Source organism: Rhinolophus sinicus, linkage group LG02, assembly GCF_036562045.2.
Source record: "Rhinolophus sinicus isolate RSC01 linkage group LG02, ASM3656204v1, whole genome shotgun sequence".
Lineage (NCBI taxonomy): Eukaryota > Metazoa > Chordata > Mammalia > Chiroptera > Rhinolophidae > Rhinolophus > Rhinolophus sinicus.
This window is the reverse complement of record NC_133752.1, coordinates 192,137,191-192,159,592: the sequence shown is the minus strand read 5'-3', so window position 1 is coordinate 192,159,592 and position 22,402 is coordinate 192,137,191. Positions and strand designations below refer to the sequence as shown.

Genomic DNA, 22,402 nt, shown 5'->3' with positions numbered 1-22,402 from the left:
AGGAAACCCGACAGTCACCTCCTTTTCCTTCTCTTCTGCGGCGGAAACCAGAGGGGGAAGATCCCACCCAGAAACCCTTTGTGCCTAATCTGCGTCACTTCCAGTTTTACCATGTTTTAAAAAGTCACACATGACCTAATGGATATTTAATGGAAAGTTTGCATTGTTGCTCTCTGTGTTTCAGTCTTTAAAAAACATTAAGCTTTTCTGCTTTTGAAAATAGTACTTGTTAATTATAGTAAACAGAACAGAAAAGATGGGGGGGTAAGAATAAAAGTCACCCCAAATTTCATCACCAAGATATAACCACTGTTGACGCTTGGGCATATTTTCTTTGTAGGCATAATCTCGTATTATCTCATTGTTCCCATAACACTGGGTTATAAGCATTTACCCATGAAATTTAAAAGTTAGCCATAGATATAAAAGAGTCAGAGAAATTCCAAAACAGAGCGACTGGCACTGTATTTCAAGTTATCTGTGGGAAAGATGAGGTGCCAAGCTGGATGGCACTATGGTGCTGGCGGTGGACAGAGCCCTGTGCCGAGTCAGAGAACCCGGGTGATGACCTTGGGTGAGTCACTTGCTCTCTAATGAGGCTACTTGTACTCTCTCTGCCCACCACCTCTCAGGTGCCCCAAGGCTCAGGTGAGGTCCCATGTTAGGAAGCCCCCCGAAGGGAGGGACCTGGTTTGGAAGGAGAGCAGATCTTCAGTTACATGAAGATGGACAGAGAAGAGGAGCGTGCATGTCTGACTCCTTTTCCAACCCGAAATCTGTTTGGTGACCCCCCTGAAGACTGTAGTCTCCTTGCTGGGGAGCCCTGATCTGTGGACGCGTGTACCTGCGGGCCACGGGTGGTCCCACCCCAGGGAAGCGGGTGGAGTGAGACCTCTGGAAATGACTGCATCTGTCACCCTGAAAGGGATTTTCACGTCAGACAGCCTCCCTCCCTGGGAGACGTGTGCAGTTTGGTACCTTTATTTTTCTCCTGCTACAACCCCTGTGGACAGCCTGTACCCAGGGAGGCCCCGTCCTGCTGGCAGGTGGCTCAGAACCTCTACTCTGCTGGGCCGTGCTGTTCCCCAACGCCCTCTGGGTCATCATTTATAAAACAGCTTCGAGGGAAAAATAATTAACCCCAAGGCTGCTGCTGTAGCTGCTAGCAGGGATTCCTGGTCTCTGCCTCCAGCACCTGTTTTTCATTCCATCTAGAATGAATGGAGAATCTGGGATTCCATTGATAATTATTTTGACTGCCTGCAAGGCACAGTGATAGGTTTTAGTGAATGGATGTGAGGATATTAATGTTAATATTGACATGCTAATTAATACAAATATTACTATTCTCACTGGACTTTGTGTAGGGCTTTGCAGTTAGTTTGCAAATTACATTTCACATATATTGTTTCATTTAATCCTCCCAATGACCTGGGACCTTGGAATTATTGTACCTATTTTATAGATGGGTAGATTGAGACTCTGAAGGGTAAATTTGCCTAAGGTCCTGTGGACGGAAGCTCCAGGTTTTTCATTTTGAATCCTGTCCTTGCTGCTTCAAGTGCGCCCCCCACTCCACCCCCTGCACAGCAGTGCCCCAGTCTGCTCTGCCTTCAGGTGGGCCAAGGAACCTGGGGGCTCTGATGGACAGTGGGGGTGGCAGGTGGTGCAGGGCGGAAGGTCTCCACACACAGAGGCGGGAGACACAGGTAGGTGAGTTGAAGAGTGGAGACCAAGTGAGCTCTCCTTGGGCATTTGGGGTCACAGCCTTACCTCCAGGAAGAGGAAGTACATCTATACACAGTTTGCCCATGGATTTTAAACAAATAAGATGTATGAAAATCTAGATTTACCAAAACAGTACATACTTGCTTTACAAAGAAAGGTTGATGCACTGCACCTTGGTTAGAAGAATTTTATTAGCAATAACCTCAGTGCATTTACATATGATTTGATTTACAGGAGTTCCTGGCCCTCTCAGTCTGTCGGAGCAGAGAGCATAGGCTGGGAAGTAGGAAGTTGGCCAGGGCTCTTCCTCTCGAATGCTGTCTTTGGTTTTCCCATTCGATTGGGGTTAGATGGCCATTTCTTTCATTCCCAGTTATCAGTAGTAGGGTTGGATTTTTGCGACGTGGGAGGAAGCCCTGCCCTGCTTGTTGCGTTTGCCCAGCAGTCCTCACAGGGAGGACAGTAGGTATCCAGAGACGTGCCTCCATCCTCCACCAGCCACCCACTTGAAGAGTGAAGTCAGGCACACACGTTCTGTAAAAGGTCCATGATGGACGCAGCCATGCACGTCGTGACGTGTGAGTGTGTCTTGCGTGGCAATGGTGTCCCCTGCAGCTTGTGCAGGGGAAGCAGCACGAGGTACTTATCACTCACTTGGGACGGCCAGACTGGAAACAGGTGACCCTCTGGGGCTCCCCACTCCCTCCCCGCCAGGCCTGCCTCTAGCGCACACTCTGTGGCCTGCCGGCTCCTCCCCTGGGACCTTACCACCTTCTCCCAGGGAGACCAATTACAGCTGGGTGTCCTGGTGACCGTCAGCTCTTCCACCACCTGCCCTGGGCCCAGGGCATTGGAGCCCAGCTATGCTGGATGGGCTGAGTAGCTGAGCGGGTCTAGCCCTTCACGTGCTGGTGAGGAAATGCAAGTTCATGGACCAGGACAGCGGGCGAGTAGGGGCTGGTCCAGGTCCAGAACCATCTCCTACCTGGCACTCTGTCTGCTGAAAATGGGGTTTTTCTCCATTGTTTCATCACCTGGGCACCCTTAAAAATATGCATTATCAGAGTTTTCCCGAATAATTAGGCTTATTTCTTAGATGAGCAATTTAAATGTATCCTGCCTCTCTAGTAACATTTTTAAAATTATAGGTGCTTGTATATTTTCACCCACCAGTTTACTTCTAGGAATTTATCCTACAGATGTGTTAACACGTGTGCAAAGTGACTTGTTTGCAAGGTTTGTCATTGCTGCCTTATTTGTAATAGCAAAAGATTGTACGCACCCTAAATGTCTATCAACAGGGGGCCAGGAACAAATTATGGTCCATCTGGACCATGGAATACTGTGCAGCCATAAAAAATAAGGCAGGGACTCCAGGCACGGATAGGGAGCAACCCGCCAAGATAGATTCTGTGACAGGAGCAGGTGTGGGCGGGTGGCTGGGGTGTCTCCACCTGTAACAGGTGCGTCGTTGGCTTATGTTGGTGCTCAGGTCTTTGGGGAGTTACAAGAAGTGGTTGTGCCGCCTCTGGGCGCAGGCGCGGGTGCTGGGAGACTGTTCACTGGAGGCCCGTAATACCTTTTGAGTGCCGCGTCATGTGAATATGTGGTATTTTTTAAAAGTGAACTAAAATTAAATAAGATCCATTGGCCAGTGGAGGAAGGTCGAGACTCTGGCCACCCCCTCAAGGCCCAGCCAGCCTGGCTCAGGGCCCTGACCACCATCTAATCAAAAAGGCACTCTCGGGTCTCACAAAGGGACCAGCGTTGGGTGTTTCTTCGTTCCAATGACCCAGCCCCTGCCCTGGAGAAAGGAGCCATCCCTCTCTGGCCTCTCGGAAACACGGCTGTTGGCTGGCTTGTCATTTTAAATCCCTGCTGACCTCTGAACTCTTCAGGGTCTTCTGCACTGACAGCAGAATACAAGTGGGACTCAGCCCTGGGCAGCCCAGGCCCTTTCCCGGGCCTCTTCTTGAGCCGAACTTGACTGGTCGCTCTTTGCTCCGCGTGCGTCCTTGGCGTCCCACCTCCAGGCCTTTGCTCACGTGCCAAATCCCATCTGCCTTTCAAGGCCCAGCTCAGTTTCCACCTCTGCGTGGCCCTCTGACCTCCCCCACTTCTTTATCTGTTCCTCTCTGCTGACACTTAAGCCGTTTTACATTGTGTCCTGGGTGTCTGATTCCCCACAGGACGACGTCTGTGTCATGCTCAGCCCCTGGTCCCCGATTAGTTAGATGATTGCCGAGTCGGTGAATGGCGGTTGCCCTCCTTCTGGTGGGATGGGAAGCTGTTGGGGGCAGCGCCTGGTTCCCATCCGTGCACCCCAATGCCTGGCACAGGGCAGGCCCAGCCTCACAGAGGGAATAACGACAGTCTCATGCCTGAGTGCCATGTGTGCATTCTTTCCTTGCATCCTCATGAGGACCGATGAGGTACAGCTCTTAACGGTTGAGGAAATGGGGCAAACATCTTGTCCAGGTCCCAGCCAGAAGGGGGATTTGGACACAGGTCTGGCTGCCTCCAAAGCGCCTGCATTTAATCAATTTCTTCTACCACTTTCCCCAAATCACACCCTTGGACCACTCTCGTTACCTGTTCCACTGGCCCTTGTGTATTTTCTTCCCCACTAGACTGTAAACTCTTAAAGGGTTAGAGTCTTGACTGAGATCCCTTTGGACTTAGCACATAGAAGGTGCTCAAAGGTATGTAGTTTTTTTGTTTTTTCCTGTAGGTATATAGCTTTAATCTTTTAAAAGGTATATACTTTCACACTTTTCAAGGAGGTTTAACTTACTATAGTAAAGTACAGTGACCTTAGACATGCAGTGTGATGGATTTGTACGTCTGAATACCCGTGCAAACCACAGTCTAGAACGTTCCCAGCACACAGAAGGTTCCCTGGGCCTCTTCCTGGTCACTGACCCTCCCAGGGTGACCCCTCCTCACACCTCATCACTGTGGACTGGCTTGACTTTTCCATACTTGGGATCACAGAATGCTCTAGTGAGGTCCATCCAGGTCATGTGTAGTGGCCCCTGTTTTCACCGCTGCACAGGAGTCCGCTGTCGGAACATATCGCAATTTATTTATCCCTTCTGCGGGTGGGCATTTGGGCTGTGTCAGCCTTTTGCTCTTATAAACAGGGCTGCTGTGGAATTTCTTGTTCTTGTCCATGGTGCACATGTGGACTCACTGGGTGTACACCCAGGGTGGAAGGCTGGTTCACCCCACTCAGTACGTGTTTGAGTGCATGAAATTCGGGTTAGAATTTTTCACCAAGGTAACCTGGGCAGGAGCCAGGCTTCTTGCTGAAGGAATCCTAGGGGTCAGGGCAGGTTTAGGGGTCTTCGCTTAGACAACCTGCTCCCATGGGCAATAGGATCATGGAGGTTCAGGGTCCAGCCTCTAAAGGGGACCCATTTGTGCAGTGCTGGATGCGTTTAGCTCCTTACTGAAGGGTTTTGAATTACTTTGTTGTTCCCTTCTATTCCTCCCCCTAGATTGGATGATTTTTCTTTCTTAGTTGATAGATTCCTGGGAACGTGGCCCCTTGAGAAGGGAGAGATGTGGGGCTAATAGAGTGGCCTTCTTGTATGTGTTGATGGAAGGGGAGTGGGACTGAGTGATGGGACCCTCCCCGTCTTGAGGGCATGTGGTGCTTTTTCCAAAGGGTAACCAAGCAGACTGGCCAGCGGCTAGCAGCTCTTTTCCTCTGATCCGCTCTGGAGAGGGTCCAGGCTGGGGGTTGCTGACCTGCTCTGATGTGGGTCAGCCTCCCCCAAAGACAGCCAGGCCACCCAGAAGTTCCCAGAGGCAGGAGGCTTGTCATTCCCAGGCTGCTGAAGAGGCGGCAGAGCGGCCAGGTCAGGTTCACAGCGCCGGAGTCAAATTCTCCCCAGTGAGCTATGTTAAGATGGAAGTGTCTCCGTATATATTAACTAAAAGGACACAAATCCCTCCCAGGCTGTGTTAGTATTCTGTGTTAGTTGGTGTCACCAGCTCAGCTCGCTCAGTGGGTGTGTGGTAACTGCCCGAGTGAACACGATGGCTGCAGCTCAAAGGGTTTGGATCTGAAACGAACGAATGCAAAGATGACCTCAGAGGTTTCAAAGACAGCAGACAACCAGGCGGGCCTGGCCTGGGTCTCAGAGACTGTCGGGAAGTGTGTTCTCAGCCTGACAGGGAGGAAATGACTGAAATAGAGTAATCATAATAGGTAACGTAGTATCAGGCCCTGTTCTCAGCGCTTTCCTGCATTCACTTGTTTATTCCTTACACCTCTCTCAGAGGTAGGTGTGGCTGCAGCCCCATTTTTGAGGAAGCTGAAACAAGAAGATATTACGTAACTGTCCCGCAACACAAAGCTAGTAAGTGGCAGAGCCGGAAGTTAGATCTAGGTGGTCTGACTCCGGAGCCCATGGAAATCTGTGGGTTTGACAGAATGGCAAGGGAAGTGTCAGGAGCCATTTACCAGGGGACTGGCCAAACAACAGGACAGTTTCCTCATCTGTAAAATGGGTGTATTAGTTTCCTACTGCTGCTGTAACAAATTGCCAGAAACTCAGTGACTTACAATGCAAATTTATCACCTTACAGTTTTGAGGTAAGAGAGCCAAAACATTTTTCACTGGGCTAAAATCAAGGTGTTGGCAGGGCCGTGTTCCTTCTGGAGGTTCCAGGAAACAATTTGTCTGCTTGCCTTTTCTCACTTCTAGAGACTACTTGCCTTCTTTGGCTCATGGTCCTTTCCTCCATCGTCAACGTCAGGAGCTTAGCGTCTTCAGCCCTTCTCTCTGCTTCCGTTGTCGCACTGGCGTCTCGGCATGCTCACCCTCCTGCCTCCCTCTTGTGAGGACACTTGTGACTATATCGGGCCTGCCCAGATGATCTGAGATCATCTCTTTATGAAGAGACTTAACTTAATCCCATCTGCAAAGGCTCTTGCCATGCAAAGTAAAGTATTCACAGGTCTGGGGTTCAGCATGTGGACATCTTTAGAGGCCATTATTTGGCCTTCCACACAGGAAATTTGTGGGGTGGGTAGGGGCAACAGCAAGGTGTCCCCTGAACCTGACGTGAAAATAACTCAGAATACAATCTGAGTGAGACGTGAGAGTCTCTGACATACCTGAAATTCAAGGCAGGTTGCGAGTTCCGTGACCACACACAGCTTTGTAGCTTTTCTAGAAAAGGTAGATATCTTTATAAGGGGAGTTAACCCAAGATGGTCTTTCCCGGAGAAGGACGGGGGCAGGGCCTATTCGGGGAAGTGAGCGGTTGCCTCGTTCTGAGTGGTTTTCTAGGAGTGGCATGGTTTGGCAGGCCTTGCCAGGGCCCGGTGGAATTTTACTCAAGAACCCCATTGCCCTATACTCTGATTTGGTGCTCTCAGGTGCCTCCGGTGATGGCGTAGGCTCCCTGGCCCCCTGATAGGAGGTGAAGAGGACATTCATAAGCCAGCGCTCCTTGTGAGCTGGGTTTGCCTAGCCCTGACCCCCCCTGGCCTCCTGGTGCCCAGGTGAGCCCCCCCAGCCCTGTGGCTGGCTGCTGAGCAGGGCAGTGTGCTGGTGGCCCTGAGGCTCCTCCCGGGGAGCGTCTGCCTGGGCGCTCTGACAGCAACAAGACCCACTTCACGCCCTGTCAGGAGGCCCTTCAGTCAGGCTGCGCCCTCCCCCGCAATGGCTGTTAACAGCAGCCCGATGGAAATATCCTGCCCTGGACATACCCCTGGCCAAGGGTCTGTCTACACACTGTCTCCGTACCTTTGTCGATGCTGTTTCCTCTGTCCCCAAAGCAATCAGGAAGCAAATACCTTTTCAGCATGGCACACGGTCCCTGCTGTCATGGAGCCCATCTCAGGATGTTAAGGGACTAAGTCTAATCACAATTGTGGTAAATGCTACGAAAGACGAGAAGATGTGTCACGGACAAACTGTAATGGGTTATAGATGGTGATCGCTGACACGGCAGGTGGGGCTAAAGATCTGTAGAGGGAGCGAGAGAACGTTGCATTCCCGGGTTGGCACCGTGTGATGGTGGAGGGCGTCACAGAGTCTTAGAGTTGGAAGGAACTGCAAAGGGCAGACATACTCATTCCATGTTCCCTTGTGCATTCACAGCTTCCTGAGTCCCTACTGTGGCCGGGCTGTGAGACAGGCGCTGGGGATCATATGCACATAAGACATGACCTCTGCCCTCCAGAAGGTTGCAGGCTAGTTGGGGAGAAGACGGGTTCAAGTAAACCCTCCAGAGGACTCTCAGTCGGTGCTGCTGCCCCAGGGGACTTCTAGCCCTGTTTCATTGGGAGCTTCCTTATTCTGGAAGCAACCAGAAAATTGCTGGACTGTTGGTAAAAACATCTTTCTCTTGGCAGACTCTCACCGTCCTGTTGCTCCCACCAGGTGGACTGGGTGTGTCCTGATGGCGCACACAGAACAAGTCCCTTTGCCCTCCTGACGTGGCTTCCAGGTTGGAAGACGTGTGAGACAGTGTGACTCAGTCTCCATCCTTGCCCTAACCTGGCCCATGTTTCCCTCCTGCCAAATAGCCAGGCCCTTCAGCTGAGCTCTGGAAAGCGCTGATAATGGGGAGGGGACCAAGTGACGGAAAGCTTGCAGTGGCTGAATGCCAGGCATTCAGTCACTCATTGATGATCGAGTCTTCTAAATCCCTACCGTGTGCCTGGCACCATCCGGTCCATCCTGTACGCAGTATAGGAGTTAGGTGACTCAGGTGTGAGGAGACAGGAACCCTGTCAGAACTGACCTTTGAGAACTGGGGGTGAGCGCAGTGCAGCTGGCGGGAGTGGGCTGGCCCTCGGGTGAGGCCACGATGTTTAGGATGAGTCGTGAATGAAGAGCTGGCACTCGCCACAAGGACCAGGGCAGAGGGAGAGCACGTTGGCACAGAGGCCGGGGCTACGTATGCAGGGACCCACTGTTGCCAGTGCTCAGGGAAGAGGCAGGGAAGGAGGCTGCCAAGGGCCCTGGGCTCTGCAGAGGAGTCGGGGCTGCACCCCACTGCCAGACCCTGACGTGTTCTCAGAGGCTTTCAGGTCAGGAGCGGGGACTTGGTTACTTTGGAAAATAAGTGAAAAACCACATTTCATCCCTGCTTCCTTGAGTCCCACCCTCCCTGCGGTTCTGGAAGATGGTCCACGTCCATGGCCCTTCTCCACCTTTCTGGAATCCAGAACGCTCGAAATCCCAAAGGTTCTTCCTAAGTCTGCAGCAAACTAATTTTGTTTTTAAATTTAACTTTTGCAGCAAAAATCTGACCTGAATTAATGTGAGACTAATTATGGTCTTTAAAAATATCTCACGTTTCTCTGTGGAAATACTATGTGTTTGGTTTTTGGGGTGCTGCCCAGACCCCTCTGGGGGTGTCACCATATACAGTACCATACCCTTTCTAAAAATCTGAAAAACCGAATTCCTAAACTCATTTGGCTCAAGGGCCCTGACTACAGCACGGCGCACCCCAGGAACAAATTCAGAGACACTCAGAGACACTCACCTGCCCAGTCACAGCTGGGTGGCGGTGCAAAGATTCTGGCTCCGTGTCCCTGACTCAGAGCCTGGGACAAAGTACAGATTGTGGCCTGGTGTCTGCACAGCCTGCGGGGAGGTGTGCAAATGAGGACACAGGTGTGGAGTGACCAAGCCTTGCCATGCTTTCTGTCTGACCCACAGCCTGGGACAGGCAAAGACATTGCAGAGAAGAGGGGAGTGTGTCAGCCACTGGCTTTTCCCATTGCGTATAGCACTGCTCTTCAAACTTCTTTGCTCACACGTCTCTATCATTAAAAAACCTTGTTGAGCACATTCCTCTAATATATAGATATCGACGTGGTTATAACTACGAGATCTGACAGTTAAGTTTGTGAACTCACCACCGTGCGCTTACACTGGCAGCCCTGTACACGCAGCTCGGGAAGGTTTCATCACCTTGGTGTGTCAGTGTCTCACAGCTACATTGGTGTCAACGTGTGGCGGTGTTCTGCTCAGTGGCATTCATTATTGTTGTTTTTGTGTGCCGTCTCGAGAATGCTTGAGCTTGAATTAGAGCAACAAATAAACCTTAAGTTTCTTGTTTAACTTGGCAAGAGTGAAAGTGAAATCAAGGACACGTTAGTCCAAATTTATGGGGATAATACCATGAGGAGAATGGCAGTATACACATGGATTAAATGTTTTTCTGAGGGGAGAGAACGTGTCACTGATGCAGAGAGCTCAGGGTGGACAGTAATGAGCAGAACTGACGAAAACATTGCAAAAATTTGTCAGATTGTGCGTCAAAATCTTCAGCTGACTGTGAGAAGCATAGCAGACAAGTAAACATCGATAGAAAAACAGGAAAATCTTAACTGAAAATCTTGGCATGAGAAAGATGTGTGCAAAAATGGTCCCGAAGGAGCTCACTGATGAACAAAAGCAAAGGAGAGTCGAAGTTTTCCAAGATCTTTAGGAGACGCAAGATGATGTTTTGGGCCGTGTTATCACTGGTGATGAAACATGGGTGTACAATATGACCTTGAAACAAAGCGTCAAAGTGCACAGTGGAAGTCAGCCAAGGCTCCCCGACCAAAAAAGTTCCATCAGTCCAAATCAAGAGTCAAAACAATGTTGCTAACCTTTTTTGAGATCAGAGGGATTATTCGTTATGAATTTTTACCAACTGGACAGTTAACCAAGTTTACTATTTGGAAGTGCTGAAAAGGCTGCGTGAAAAAGTTAAGACGAAAACGATCTGAACTTTTCACCAACAGTTCATGGCTCTTGCATCACGACAATGCACCAGCTCCCACGGCACTGTCTGTGAGGGAGATTTTAGCCAGTAAACAAATCACTGTGTTGGAACATCCTCTCTACTCACCTGATCTGGCCCCCAATGACTTCTTTCTTTACCTGAACATAAAGAAAATATTAAAAGGAAGACATTTTTATGATATTCAGGACATCGACGGTAAAACGATGACGGCTCTGATGGCCATTTCAGAAAAAGAATTCCAAAATTGCTTTGAAGGGTCGACTAGGCAGAGGCATTGGTGCATAGCTTCCCAAGGGGAGGACTTTGAAGATGACTGTAGAGATCCTCAGCAGTGAGGTAGGTAGCACTTTTTCTAGGATGAGTTTGCAAACTTAATTGTCAGACCTCGTATATACTTGTATTACCTTACTGTTATGTACTTTATAAACTCTACACCAAAAAGAAATCAAAGGATGAGCTAAAGAGGTAATTTAACATTTAAACAATTTTGTTGGTGGTACAAAAACCTCAGGCTTCATACAAGGTATGATCAAACAATACAGTGAATGTTTAAATAGAAAAAAATTTATTACAGCAAGACACATTGTCATTAATCCCCCGCAAAATGCCGCCCCCCTTGCTTTGAACACACTTATCCCATCGTTCCTGCCACTTTCTGAAGCCGTTTTCAAGTCCTCTTTCGTGAGTGTCTTTAGTTGCGCTGTCATGGCTGCCTCGATGTCCTGAATCATTTTGACTTTGGGGAAGAGCCAGAAATCGCACGGTGCCAGATCCAGTCAACAAGGTGGATGAGGACACACTGTAATGTTTTTATTTGATAGAAACTGCTGTACCAGAAGCGATGTGTGACACAGAGCATTGTCATGATGGAGGATGATTTACGGCACACTTTAAAACACACCTCTCAACCGTAGCTCACACCCACTGACTTCACCGAGCAAGTTGAAATTTGTCACACACTGTTACTAAGGTTCGATGTACCATTTCCCATACAGGATGGCACTCGGCTGTAGCATAAGACAATTTCTGTCAAATAAAAATATTACATTGTGTCCTCATCCACTTTATTCACCGGATCTGGCACTGTGTGACTTCTGGCTCTTCCCCAAAGTCAAAATGACCATGAAAGGTAATCGTTTTGAATCGATTCAGGACACTGAGGCAGCCATGACAGCGCAACTAAAGACACTCACGAAAGAGGACTTCTAGAACTGCTTCAGAAAGTGGCAAGAATGATGGGATAAGTGTGTTCAAAGCGAGGGGGGGTATTTTGAGGAGGATTAATGGCAATGTGTCTTTTACGGTAAAATTCTTTTTTTTTTCCCCCTTCCGCCTCCCCCCCCCGCCACTCTGGTTCAAGCTGTTGCTTCTCCGTCTAGTTGTGTAGGACACAGCTCCCTGGTCCATGCTGGTGTTATGAGCCTTGCACTCCACCCCAGCTGAGGCAGTTGGTCAGTGGTCATCTGTCGGCTGCACATGGCAGCTCTCACCGGCTACTCATGATGGCTGCTGGCTGCTCCTGGCATCACACAGCAGCCCAGCTCCAGGGAGAACCGTTGTTCACAATCTTAGCTGTAGAGGTTGCAGCTCACTGACCCATGTGGGAATTGAACTGGTGACCTCAGCGTTAGGAGCACAGCGCTCCAACCACCTGAGCCACCGAGCCAGCCATGTAATAAATTTTTTAAAATTTAAACGTTCACTGTATTTTTTGATCGTATCTAGTATGCTTGATTATTTTTAGAAATTGTGCTTTAATGCTCTGTGAGAGCAGTTGGAAGGTCTGGCTGTATGTTCATTTGGTTTAGGTACTTTGTCTTAATGGCTGTCCTTCCTGAAAAAGGTCCCTGCCTGGGACATGTAGCTGCACACAGGAAATGCATCACTGGCTTTCTTTCTAAATCAAGTTATTCATTTTTCCATCCCGTCCACTGCGTATGCGGAGGATTTGTTGAAATTTGGCTAGTACATTTCCATCCTCCCCGATGCCAGTCAGATGTTTTTGTAAACTAAATGGAAGGCATTTTATTTTAAAGTTCTTAACACGAGTCCAAAACCCACTCAAATGCTTTGGAAATTTTTAAACAGTTTAGAAAATTGTGTTACGTAGGTTTTTAGGAATTCAGATATGAGAGTTTTTGTAAGTTACAGACTTGTAGGATTTTGTTACAGTAGAAACATTTCTAGGTCTCTTTCAGAGAGCAGTTCCTTTTTCAAATTCATTGTGAGAACATGCTTTTCCTGTGAGGGGACATATTAAACATGCTTAAAAATGTTTTGAAAAAAATAGCAAATTTCAAACAGTTTTGTTTTGTGTTTTGTAAAAGGTGTGTTTTGTCGAACTCGGTTGTTAGGTGTGACAAGTCTTTGATTGCTTTTCTACAAGATAACCAGTAAACCTGGTACAAATGATTTTCTGAGTTACTGCCCATCACATCACAAGTTTTGTGGAAAATTCTGTCTATAAAGATTTTTATTATTGAAATTTTCAAATGTACCAAAGTAGAGCAATTGTATAATGAATTTCTCCATTAGTCTCTGTGCTTCAATAGTTAGCAACACGTGCTATCTTGTTGCATCTATCTTTCTCCTCCTTTTTAAAGAGTAAACCCCAGATATCGAGTTATTTTTCACCCTTAAATAATTCAGTATGTAGCTCTACTTGATAAGGACTTTAAAGAAACCTTTGTATTTTGAAATAATTATAGGCTCACAGGAAGTTGCAAAAAATAGTACGTAGAATTCCATCTACCCTTCTTATCCGACAGTGACATCATCACTGTAGGACCAAACCAAAACCAGGAAGTGGACATTAGTACATTACTACTGTGTTTCCCCGAAAATAAGAAAATAAGACCTAGCAGAACAATCAGCTCTAATGCGTCTTGTGGAGCAAAAATTAATATAAGACCCGGTCTTATATTACATTATATTATATAAGACCTGGGATTGTATTGTATTATATTATTCCCAGTCTTATAGTAAAATAAGACCGGGTCCTATATTTTTGCTCTAAAAGGCACATTAGAGCTGATTATCCAGCTAGGTCTTATTTTCGGGGAAACACGGTATGAACTAGACTACAGGCGTTACTCCGTTTTCACTGTTTTTATGTGTGTGTAGTTCTGTGCGATTTTATCACCTATAGGCTCAGGTAGGTAGCTGCCACCACCATCAGGGTACAAAGTATCTCACCACCTGGAAGGAACTCCCTGTACTACTCTCTTCATGTTTGTGCACACCTTTGCTGCCCCCTGCCAACTACTCATCTGTTCTCCATCTTTATAGATTTGTCATTTTGAGAATGTTACATAAATGGAATCAGATGGTACACGTATATGATTTTGGGATTGGCTGTTTTCAGTAAACACAGTGTCCCTGAGCTCCATCTGGATTGCCACCTGTATCAGTAGTTTGTTCCTTTTTGTTGCCGAGTAGTGTTCCAGGGTCTGGACGTACCAGCGTTTTGACCTTTCACCTGTTGAAGGACATTTGGATTGTTTCCAGGTTTTGGCGATTACAAATACAGCTGCTGTGAACATTCATGTACAGGTTTTTGTGTGAACATAACTTTTCATTTCCCTAGGATAAATGTCGAAGAGTGATTTACTGGGTTGTGTGGTAAGTACGTGTTAGTTTTGTAAGAAACCGCTTTTTATAAGAGACTTTTCCAGAGTGGCATTTCCATTTTGCATTCCCACCAGCAATGTATGTGAGATTGTTTTTCTACATCTCGCCAGCATTGGGGTTGTCATTATTTTTTATTGATAGGTGTGTAGTGATATTTCATGATGGTTTTAGGTTTCCGTAATGGCTAATGATGTTGAACAGCTATTAATGTATTTAATGGTCATGTGTCCTTCTTGAGTGAAATGTCTGTTCATGTCTTTTGTCCATCTTCTAATTTGATTGTTTTTTGTGTGTGTGGTTTTTTTTTACCATTGACCTTTGGCCATTCTTGCTGTATTCTAGATGCTAGTCATTTGTCAGATATGTGACTTGCAAATATTTACCTTCGCTATGTGGCTTGTGTTTTCAGTCTCTTAACAGAGTCATAGTGTAAAATTTTTTACTCTTTGTGAAGTCCAGTTTATTCATTTTTCCTTTTATGGGTCATGCTCTTGGTGTCAAGTCTAAGAACTCTTTGTCTTCTACAGGTTTTATAGTTTCAGGTTTTACATGTAAATCCATGATCCGTTTTGAATTTTTGTATATGAGGTAAGGGTTTAGGTGAAGTTTCATTTTTTTATTTTTTGGCTTCTGAATGTCCAGTTGTTCCAGCACTATGTACTGAGAGGATTGTTCATCCTTCATTTGATAAGGACTTTCATTTTTATACACCCGCCATGCCATTATCACACCTGACCAAGTTGACAAGAATTTGGGTGTTATCTATTTTTAAGATGTCTTTTAATCATTGGTTTATTGACATCAGGACCCTGCAAAGTCCACACATTGCATTTAGTTATAATGTCCCTTGAGTCTCTTATTCTGTAACTGCCCTTCAACCACCTTTGTTTATAAACCACAGGTTTGTTGCGGGAACCAGGTCATTTGTCCCATAGACTGTTCTGTGGTCTGGATTTGGCTGCCTCCTCGTGGCATCATGTAGTCTGTTCCGCTGCCCTCTGTGTTTCCTGGGCACTGGTGGTTACTTCTAGAGGCTTGCTTTGATCCCAGTTCACTTTTTGGACAAGGGTCCTTCCTAGGTGGTGCTGTGTCCTTCCCTGAAGCCCTCGAGGAGGCTCGAAACTTCTAGTTGCTCCATTTTAGTGACATTGATCTTGACTGTGGGTTCACTTACGTGGCCCGAGCCATCGCTTATCAAATCCATTAGCCTTTCACCAGGTGGTTTTATTTATCCATTGATGATCCTTATCTACGTCCCGTATTTGTACTGGGAGTTGTAAAATGGTCATATTTTATTCTGTCATTCTGTTTCCTTAAATTAAGGGGACGTCTGTAAAGTAGGTCAACTCCCTTGTCAATCATGTAATTACCCTGAAATATAATCGGTGAAGAAACTGAGGGTTAGACATGAAGTCATTTCCCCAACCCAGCAGGTGGTGGCATGTGGCGGGAATCGTGCCTGGTGACTGTAGGTCTGCCGCTTGCTTATGCCACGTAAAGACTCTGCCCCTGAGTCCCCGCCATGTTGAAGCCTTCCGTGACCCTCTCCGCTGCTGTGGCCAAGGCAGCTGATGCTGCCTCCGGCTCCTTCATTCTGGGCACTCACCTCTCGGGCAGGGCAGTGGGTCAGGTCTCCGGGTTCCCCTTGTCACCTAGAGCCGGAGTGTAGAGGAGCTGCGAGCTGAGGCCTGGTCTCTTCCAGGGCCCAGCACAGCCTCAGGACACGTTTGTTGGAAAGATGATTCCAGCCTCTCCCCTCAGGGCTCTCTGCCACATCCCTGACAGAAGTTTAACATTTGGTTAAGAAAATGGGATAGAAAAACAAAAAAAGAAAATAGGGGGTTGTACCAGAGCATGTGGATTCTGAGCTCCATCCTGCGCGTCCCTCACACGTCAGGGTGCAGGGACTGCATTGAAAGGGGGAGCCGTGGAAGTCCAAACCCCTTTCCACAGGGGAGTGAAGGGGCTGTGCCACGCCAGTGTCCTGCTTGCTTGTGGGACCTGGGCAGGCAAGAGATCTTAGCTAGGTGCCTGTCCTGAATGGGAAAGGATGGGACGCCGATGTCCACCCCCATACCCCCAACACACACACGCGCGCACACATACTGAACAGTTGGCGAGTCCTAGCGTTGTGTGCTGCCCTGGTCCAAGGAGCAGGTTGAGCTCTAGAAGACGGCCTTCGAGGAGTCGCCATTACCTGTCTTGGGTGCCAGGGGCCATGCACCGGAGTCAGAGTATTGCTTCAGGCACTTTGGGGGAATATTCTGAAAACCCTCGAATCGTTTGATGCTATCCCAGGGGTCTGCAAAACCAAGTTCCACATCATTTTTCTCATCTCTAAAATAGAGATACTGTTATTTCAAAGTTGCTGTGAGAAACAACTGGAGATAATGTTTGGGAAAATGGTTTGTAAACCACAGGGCGTGGTCCAGCAACGTGGCGGGCACGGGTCAGGACACAGAAACCTCCCAGCGACGTGGCCTGCCCTCCCTCCCCTTCCTGTGGTAGGACAGGGTGACCACGTCACTGGGTTGTGAGCGACAAAGCCCCAGAAGAAGCTGGGCCTGGAGCTTGCGGGGGTCCGGGGTCAGAGCTCAGCAGTTGCCCCTGGCTGGGGAGGCCACGCAGGGGCCCCTCAGCACTGTCTTTAGATCAAAACAACCGTCACGTGCCATCCTTCCTGGGAAGGTGAGGATTTAGGAGTCTTTGTACTTCCTCTGCCCCCCCCTTCCAATTCCCCATGTTTGTTCGTTTAATTGGGGATGATAGACAAAGACGATGATTTACAACCCTGGTCTTCTTTTTAAAGAAATGTTTCTGGCACTGGTTTTCAATTTTGCAACCATACTTACAGGAGCTATTCTTAGACTTGTCACCGTGTCTCTTTTTCAAAGCTTGTCACCAGCCTTTATATAGACACCTTCGCCATTTTTGAGTTTCTTTATATAGATACCTTGTCCATTTTTGGTTTCTAATCTAGATACATCTCTTGGTATGTTGGAGATCATTTATTTTTATAGGAGACTAGAAATGTAAAAGGCTCTGCTAGGGTGAAACTTAGAGCTCACAGCAGACTTGGTGTAGATGGTGACAGAAGATGCTGGAGACACTGGGGAGAGGGCCAAGGGCACAGCCGGAAAGCACCAGGAGACCATGGGCAAAATCTCTATCGTTGGGTCAGGCTATGGGCCCAGAAAGGCCCAGGGAAACCCCCGTCAGAATGTTCTGGCTGAGAATAGGAGCTCAGACTTGGACTATGGGAGGTCCTGTGTGCTGCCCTCAGGGTTCAGGCTGAGCTCGTTGGGTTTGGGGGTTTGGCCACTTTCTGCCTCAGGCAGCAGAGGCTCTCTGGGGCCAAGTGAACCTGTGTTGGGGACACAGGGCTCGTTGGGGGGGAATCTGGGACATGAGCTCCGGCCAGGGCCCTTTCCACAGTGTCCACACTCTCCTCTTTGCATTCATTGCAGCACCGGTCAGAGGTTCCTCTGGTCACATAGCAGGTTATTGCCAGAGGTGGTGATTCCAGCATAGTTTTCTAGGGCCTCTGCTGCAGAGATTCTGTGACTCTAGGATGGCGTTGACCAGCCTGTCAACAGGTGGCAGCACTGAAAGGGACACCTGTCAGGGCCTGGGGCGTGAATGCCCAGATCACCTTGGTTACAGGTATGGACAGCCCTCCCAGGAGCACGTTCTACCATGTTTCCCCGAAAATAAGGCCGGGTCTTATATTAAGTTTTGCTCCAAAAGCGCATTAGGGCTAATATTCATGGTAAAATAAGACTGAGTATTCTTATATTATACTATATTATAGACTGGTCTTATATTAATTTTTGCTCCAAAAGATGCGTTAGAGCTGATTGCCCAGCTAGGTCTTATTTTCAGGAAAACATGGAATTAAGTTTTGCTCCAAAAGACGCATTAGGGCTTATGTTCAGGGGATGTCCTCCTGAAAAATCATGCTAGGGCTTATTTTCCGGTTAGGTCTTGTTTTCGGGGAAACATGGTATGTGGGCCCGACAGTGGCTTGGCTCTTTGATCGTGCTCCTGGCCTCTGGCCTGTCATCGGTCCCTGTTTGTAAACTTGGGAGGAGAATCCTACTAGCTCTTCCTTGGGCAACATGTGGGTTACTTTTCCACATGAAATTGTTAATTTATTGGCACAGGTACTGAAGTTGCCCCTAGGAAGCTTGGGGCTGACACGAGAGCCCGTCGGAGGTAACTGGAAGGACCCTAGAATGCCTTCCTGTCTTACCCACCCCTATCCGGACGTTCCCACCCAGAATCTTCCTTTATGTTAGTTTCCTCAACTCTGTTCTTTGCTTCTCTGTGAACTACCTCACATTCCTTTGGAAATAAGGAGTGAAAATCAATAGATAATAAAGTAGATCTTATAAATGGCCCCGTGCCGAGCCTGGTGCTGGGGATTCCAAGACGGAAGTGTGGTCTTGTCTCAACGAGCAGACAGTTTTAGGAGGATACACATGAGCACATGACAGACCGTGTTACGTGCAACCACAAAGGTGTGTAAAATGGGTAGTAGAACTATCTAATTGGAGGACATGTGCAGAGCAGGCTTTCAGGAAGTGACACGAGCGGAATTAAGAGACGAGCAGTTTGAAGGAGCACAAAGTGGGAAGGGCCACAGAGCCTCCAGCACAGCACAACTGGATGGTGAGGAATGGGTGTCAGCCACTGAGGACCTGGGAGAGACATGGCAAAGGAAAGGCACAGGCCCTCACGGGAGGAGACCTCAGCAATCAGGCGGTCTTGCTAGACTGGGAATGGAGTGAGGCATGGTGGGTAATTACTGAGCACCTGCTGAGTGTCCGGCACTCTCCCCAACTGGAGGTCCAGTCGGGAGCAGCACGGAGCCCCTGCCCTCGGGAAGCTTGTGTCTGCTGGAAGAAGGCAGACAGTTAACAAACATGTGAGTAAACAGTTTGTCAGATGGAGTCAGATGGTAGTGAGTTCTCCGGAGGAAAATACGGAAAGGGGTCGGGGTGCCCGAGATGGGGGAGGGGTTGCCACGTTTTGGGGGCGGTCAAGGCAGAGACCGAAGGAAGTGCTGAGTGAGCCATGCGGCTGGGCAGAGACACGAGCATGCACAGGCCTGTGGCAGGAGCAGGTGAGGCGTGGGCAAGGGACAGCAGGAGGCGCCGCATGTGGCTGGAGTGGAGGGGAGGGAACTGTGGGAGATGAGAGGTGATCAGAGCCACGCAGGGCCCGTCGGCAGGCTTGTGGGTATTGTCGGCCATGGTAAGGACGGTGGCTTCTACTCTGAAGGGAGCTTTGGGAGAGATTTGAGCAGGAGGCGCCCAGTCTGGCTAACGCCATAGAAAGCTCACACGGCTGCAGTATTGTGACTGGATGGCAGGGGCGAGGACAGAAACAGGTACACTGACTGGTCAGGAGCTTGTTCCATTAATTCAGGGGAGACACAGCAGGGCTGGGCCAGGGTGACAAATGGTGAGAGTCTGGGAACATTTTGAAGATGGACGTAGAGACCTGGAAGATTCTTTCTAACACTGCCGCTTGCCCTGAGAAGAGGCTAACGTTGTGATTTTCTCTCTCTAGGCCACCTCTTCAGTTACTCCCAGGGTTTCTCTCAGGGAGCCCCCTGCTGCCAGGCACCATGACGGTGAGGGGGGCTGCACTGGCCCCAGATCCAGCGGCACCCACGACTGCGGCAGCCTCGCCCAGTGTCTCCGCAACCCCCGAGGGCAGCCCCACGGCCATGGAGCAGCCCGTGTTCCTAATGACAACCGCCGCTCAGGCCATCTCTGGCTTCTTCGTGTGGACGGCCCTGCTCATCACCTGCCACCAGGTACCCAGGCCAGTCAGCGCTCGAGCCAGAGAGCCCCTGAAGGCCCTCTAGAAGGATCCTGAGAGGTTCCTAGTCCAACACCGTATTAGGCTAGAGCAGGCGCTGCTGCAGTGGTAAATAAACCCAGAAATCTCCCAGGCTTCACTGGGTGGAAGTCCGTTTGCTCAGAGCCCCACCCCGCCCTGTGCAGGTCAGGCTCCAGTGTCGTGCTGCTTCAGGGCATCCCTGTGAGCACTATGGGGAGATGTGGGGAGGGCACGCTGCACATTTTACCATCTAGACCCAGAAGGGACACTTGTCACTTCCGCTTGCCTTCCCTGGACCCAAACTGGTCACATGTGCAGCCCTTGCTGCGGGGAGCCTGGGAACTGTGCAGGGGCACGTGATTGTCACACGAGAAAACTGAGACCCCGGGAGGAGGGAGGGGACTAACGTAGTCACATACAGGTCAGTGGCAGAGCTGGGACAGAAGTCAAGTCTCCCGCTCACGGTCCCAGGGGAAGCTGGGGTGGGCTGAGAGGTGCTGTGGCTGCCTGAGGAAGGAGGGCTTTGAAGGTTGCCCAGTGAAGACGGGAGGCTGAGCCCCTTCGGGTCCCCTGTCAGCTCCTCGCCCGCTGCCCTGTGTTCCCTGTCCCTTCTACAACCCGATTGCTTCCCAGGCAGTTGGCTCCTAGCAGATGGGGAATGTTTTGTTCTCTTCCTCTTGAGCCCCAGGCTCGGCTGGGCCAAGTGTGAAGTCATGAGAGCCGAGATGAGAGACTTGGGCTGCTGGGACCGACGATCATGGCTGGAACAGTTCTTGGCATTTGGTGTAGCTTTATTTTCCCCCCTGCTTTCTAAAAACTGCATTTCATTCTCCCAACTCCCCAGTGAGGCAGGCAGCGCTGCCTCTGTTCACCAGATGGGAAAATGAGACACAGGATGAGGACATCACTGCAGCCTCTCAGCCAGGAAGCGCTTCCACCCTCCGTAGCAGTGAGGGTCCCATCTGTCCCACCCTCCACACCATGAGTTAATTAAGGAATGGTGCAGGGGGGCGCCCATCCGGATACCCGTGTTTTAGCTCCATGCCCCAGGGACTAGGTGTTTGGGAAGGTGGGCGTCAGGAGAACACACATTGAAAGCCTCTACCACACAAACCTGGCTGTGCATGTGGGTTCCCAGGGAGCTTGTTACAACTGGATTCCCGGCCTGGCCTCGACTCTGATTTGGACAGTCTTGGGGGTAGTCTCGTGGCCCCCCAGGCCCGTGAGGCCGGCCTTGGCGCCAGCAATGCACCCCACAAGTTTCATGTACCATACAAGCTTCATGCGCCCCTTGGTTTGATGCTCACAGCAACCTCACACCGTAAGGTTCATCATCCCATTTTGCAGAGGAGGACGCTGGGGCTCAGGGCTGAATAACTTGGTCACAGAGCTAGTAAGTGGCAGAGCTAAATGTGCTCTTGGCCGCCCCTCCCTTGTGGAGCAGAAGGCGGAGGTGGGCTGGCGAGGGGCGGGGCTGGCGAGGGGCGGGGCTGGCGAGGGGCGGGGCTGCGCTGACGGCCCCTCTGCCCGCAGATCTACATGCACCTGCGCTGCTACAGCTGCCCCAACGAGCAGCGCTACATCGTCCGCATCCTCTTCATCGTGCCCATCTACGCCTTCGACTCCTGGCTCAGCCTCCTCTTCTTCACCAACGACCAGTACTACGTGTACTTCGGCACCGTGCGCGACTGCTACGAGGGTGAGGACGGTGTGCGGGCGGCCGGGAAGGGCCTGGGACACGGCTGCACACCCCCTCCTGCCCCGCATCTGGGAGCCAAAGCCCCTCTCCCGCTCCTCCTCGAGGGGACGGCCACCTCTCCCCTCTCTACCCACTTCAGGGTTTCCATCCAGGCCCAAATCGACAGGTGTAGCCAGAATCTCACCTGTGCAGTGTGGCTCCCCAAATCTACCTGGAAGCAGGGACTCTGCACCCCTGTCTCATTTCTCAGTTCTGGTATCTCAGATGGGGCAGTGGATATTAGCCATCTGTTTGTAGATAGAAACCCCAGGTACAGTCGGGTCCGGGTTTACCCAGGGGCAGGGTGCTGGCAGGGCTGGGCCTCCCTTTCCATGTGTCTTAGTTCTAGAGCTTTGTCCCAGGAGGAGCTTCACTATGCCACCCAAGAAGGTAATTCACTGCCTTCTGGGGGCTTCCGTTCTTGTGTGTGGCACAGAAGCACCTCCCGCTCTGGTACTGAGCTCCAAGCCTGGACCCCGCCTGCCCTCCGGGAATCTCCCACCACAGGAGACAGGGACGCTCTCACTGGGGCACAGCAGTCCTAGCCGGGGAGGGCAGGGCGCAGGGAGCTGACCCTTAGAGAATGAGTGGGCGTCTGTCAGGGGAAGGCTGAGGAGAAGAGCTAATCAGAGGGTGAGAGAGGAGTCCCAGAATGCCCGGCCTGGAGCTGGGGGGAAGCTGTGAGGG

General features: G+C 49.7%; 1 protein-coding gene across 2 annotated transcripts in view; it reads left to right on the top strand.

Moving 5' to 3' along the window:
* The window catches only part of TMEM184B (transmembrane protein 184B), a 47,382-nt gene that overhangs the window by 4,910 nt on the left and 20,070 nt on the right, over positions 1 to 22,402 (top strand). For both annotated transcript variants that reach the window (XM_019752964.2, XM_019752963.2), the window contains exons 2-3: positions 19,702 to 19,951; positions 21,511 to 21,676. In XM_019752964.2, the coding sequence (XP_019608523.2) occupies positions 19,760 to 19,951; positions 21,511 to 21,676 (358 nt within the window). In that variant the 5' untranslated portion in view covers positions 19,702 to 19,759. The remainder of the gene's footprint in view (positions 1 to 19,701; positions 19,952 to 21,510; positions 21,677 to 22,402) is intronic.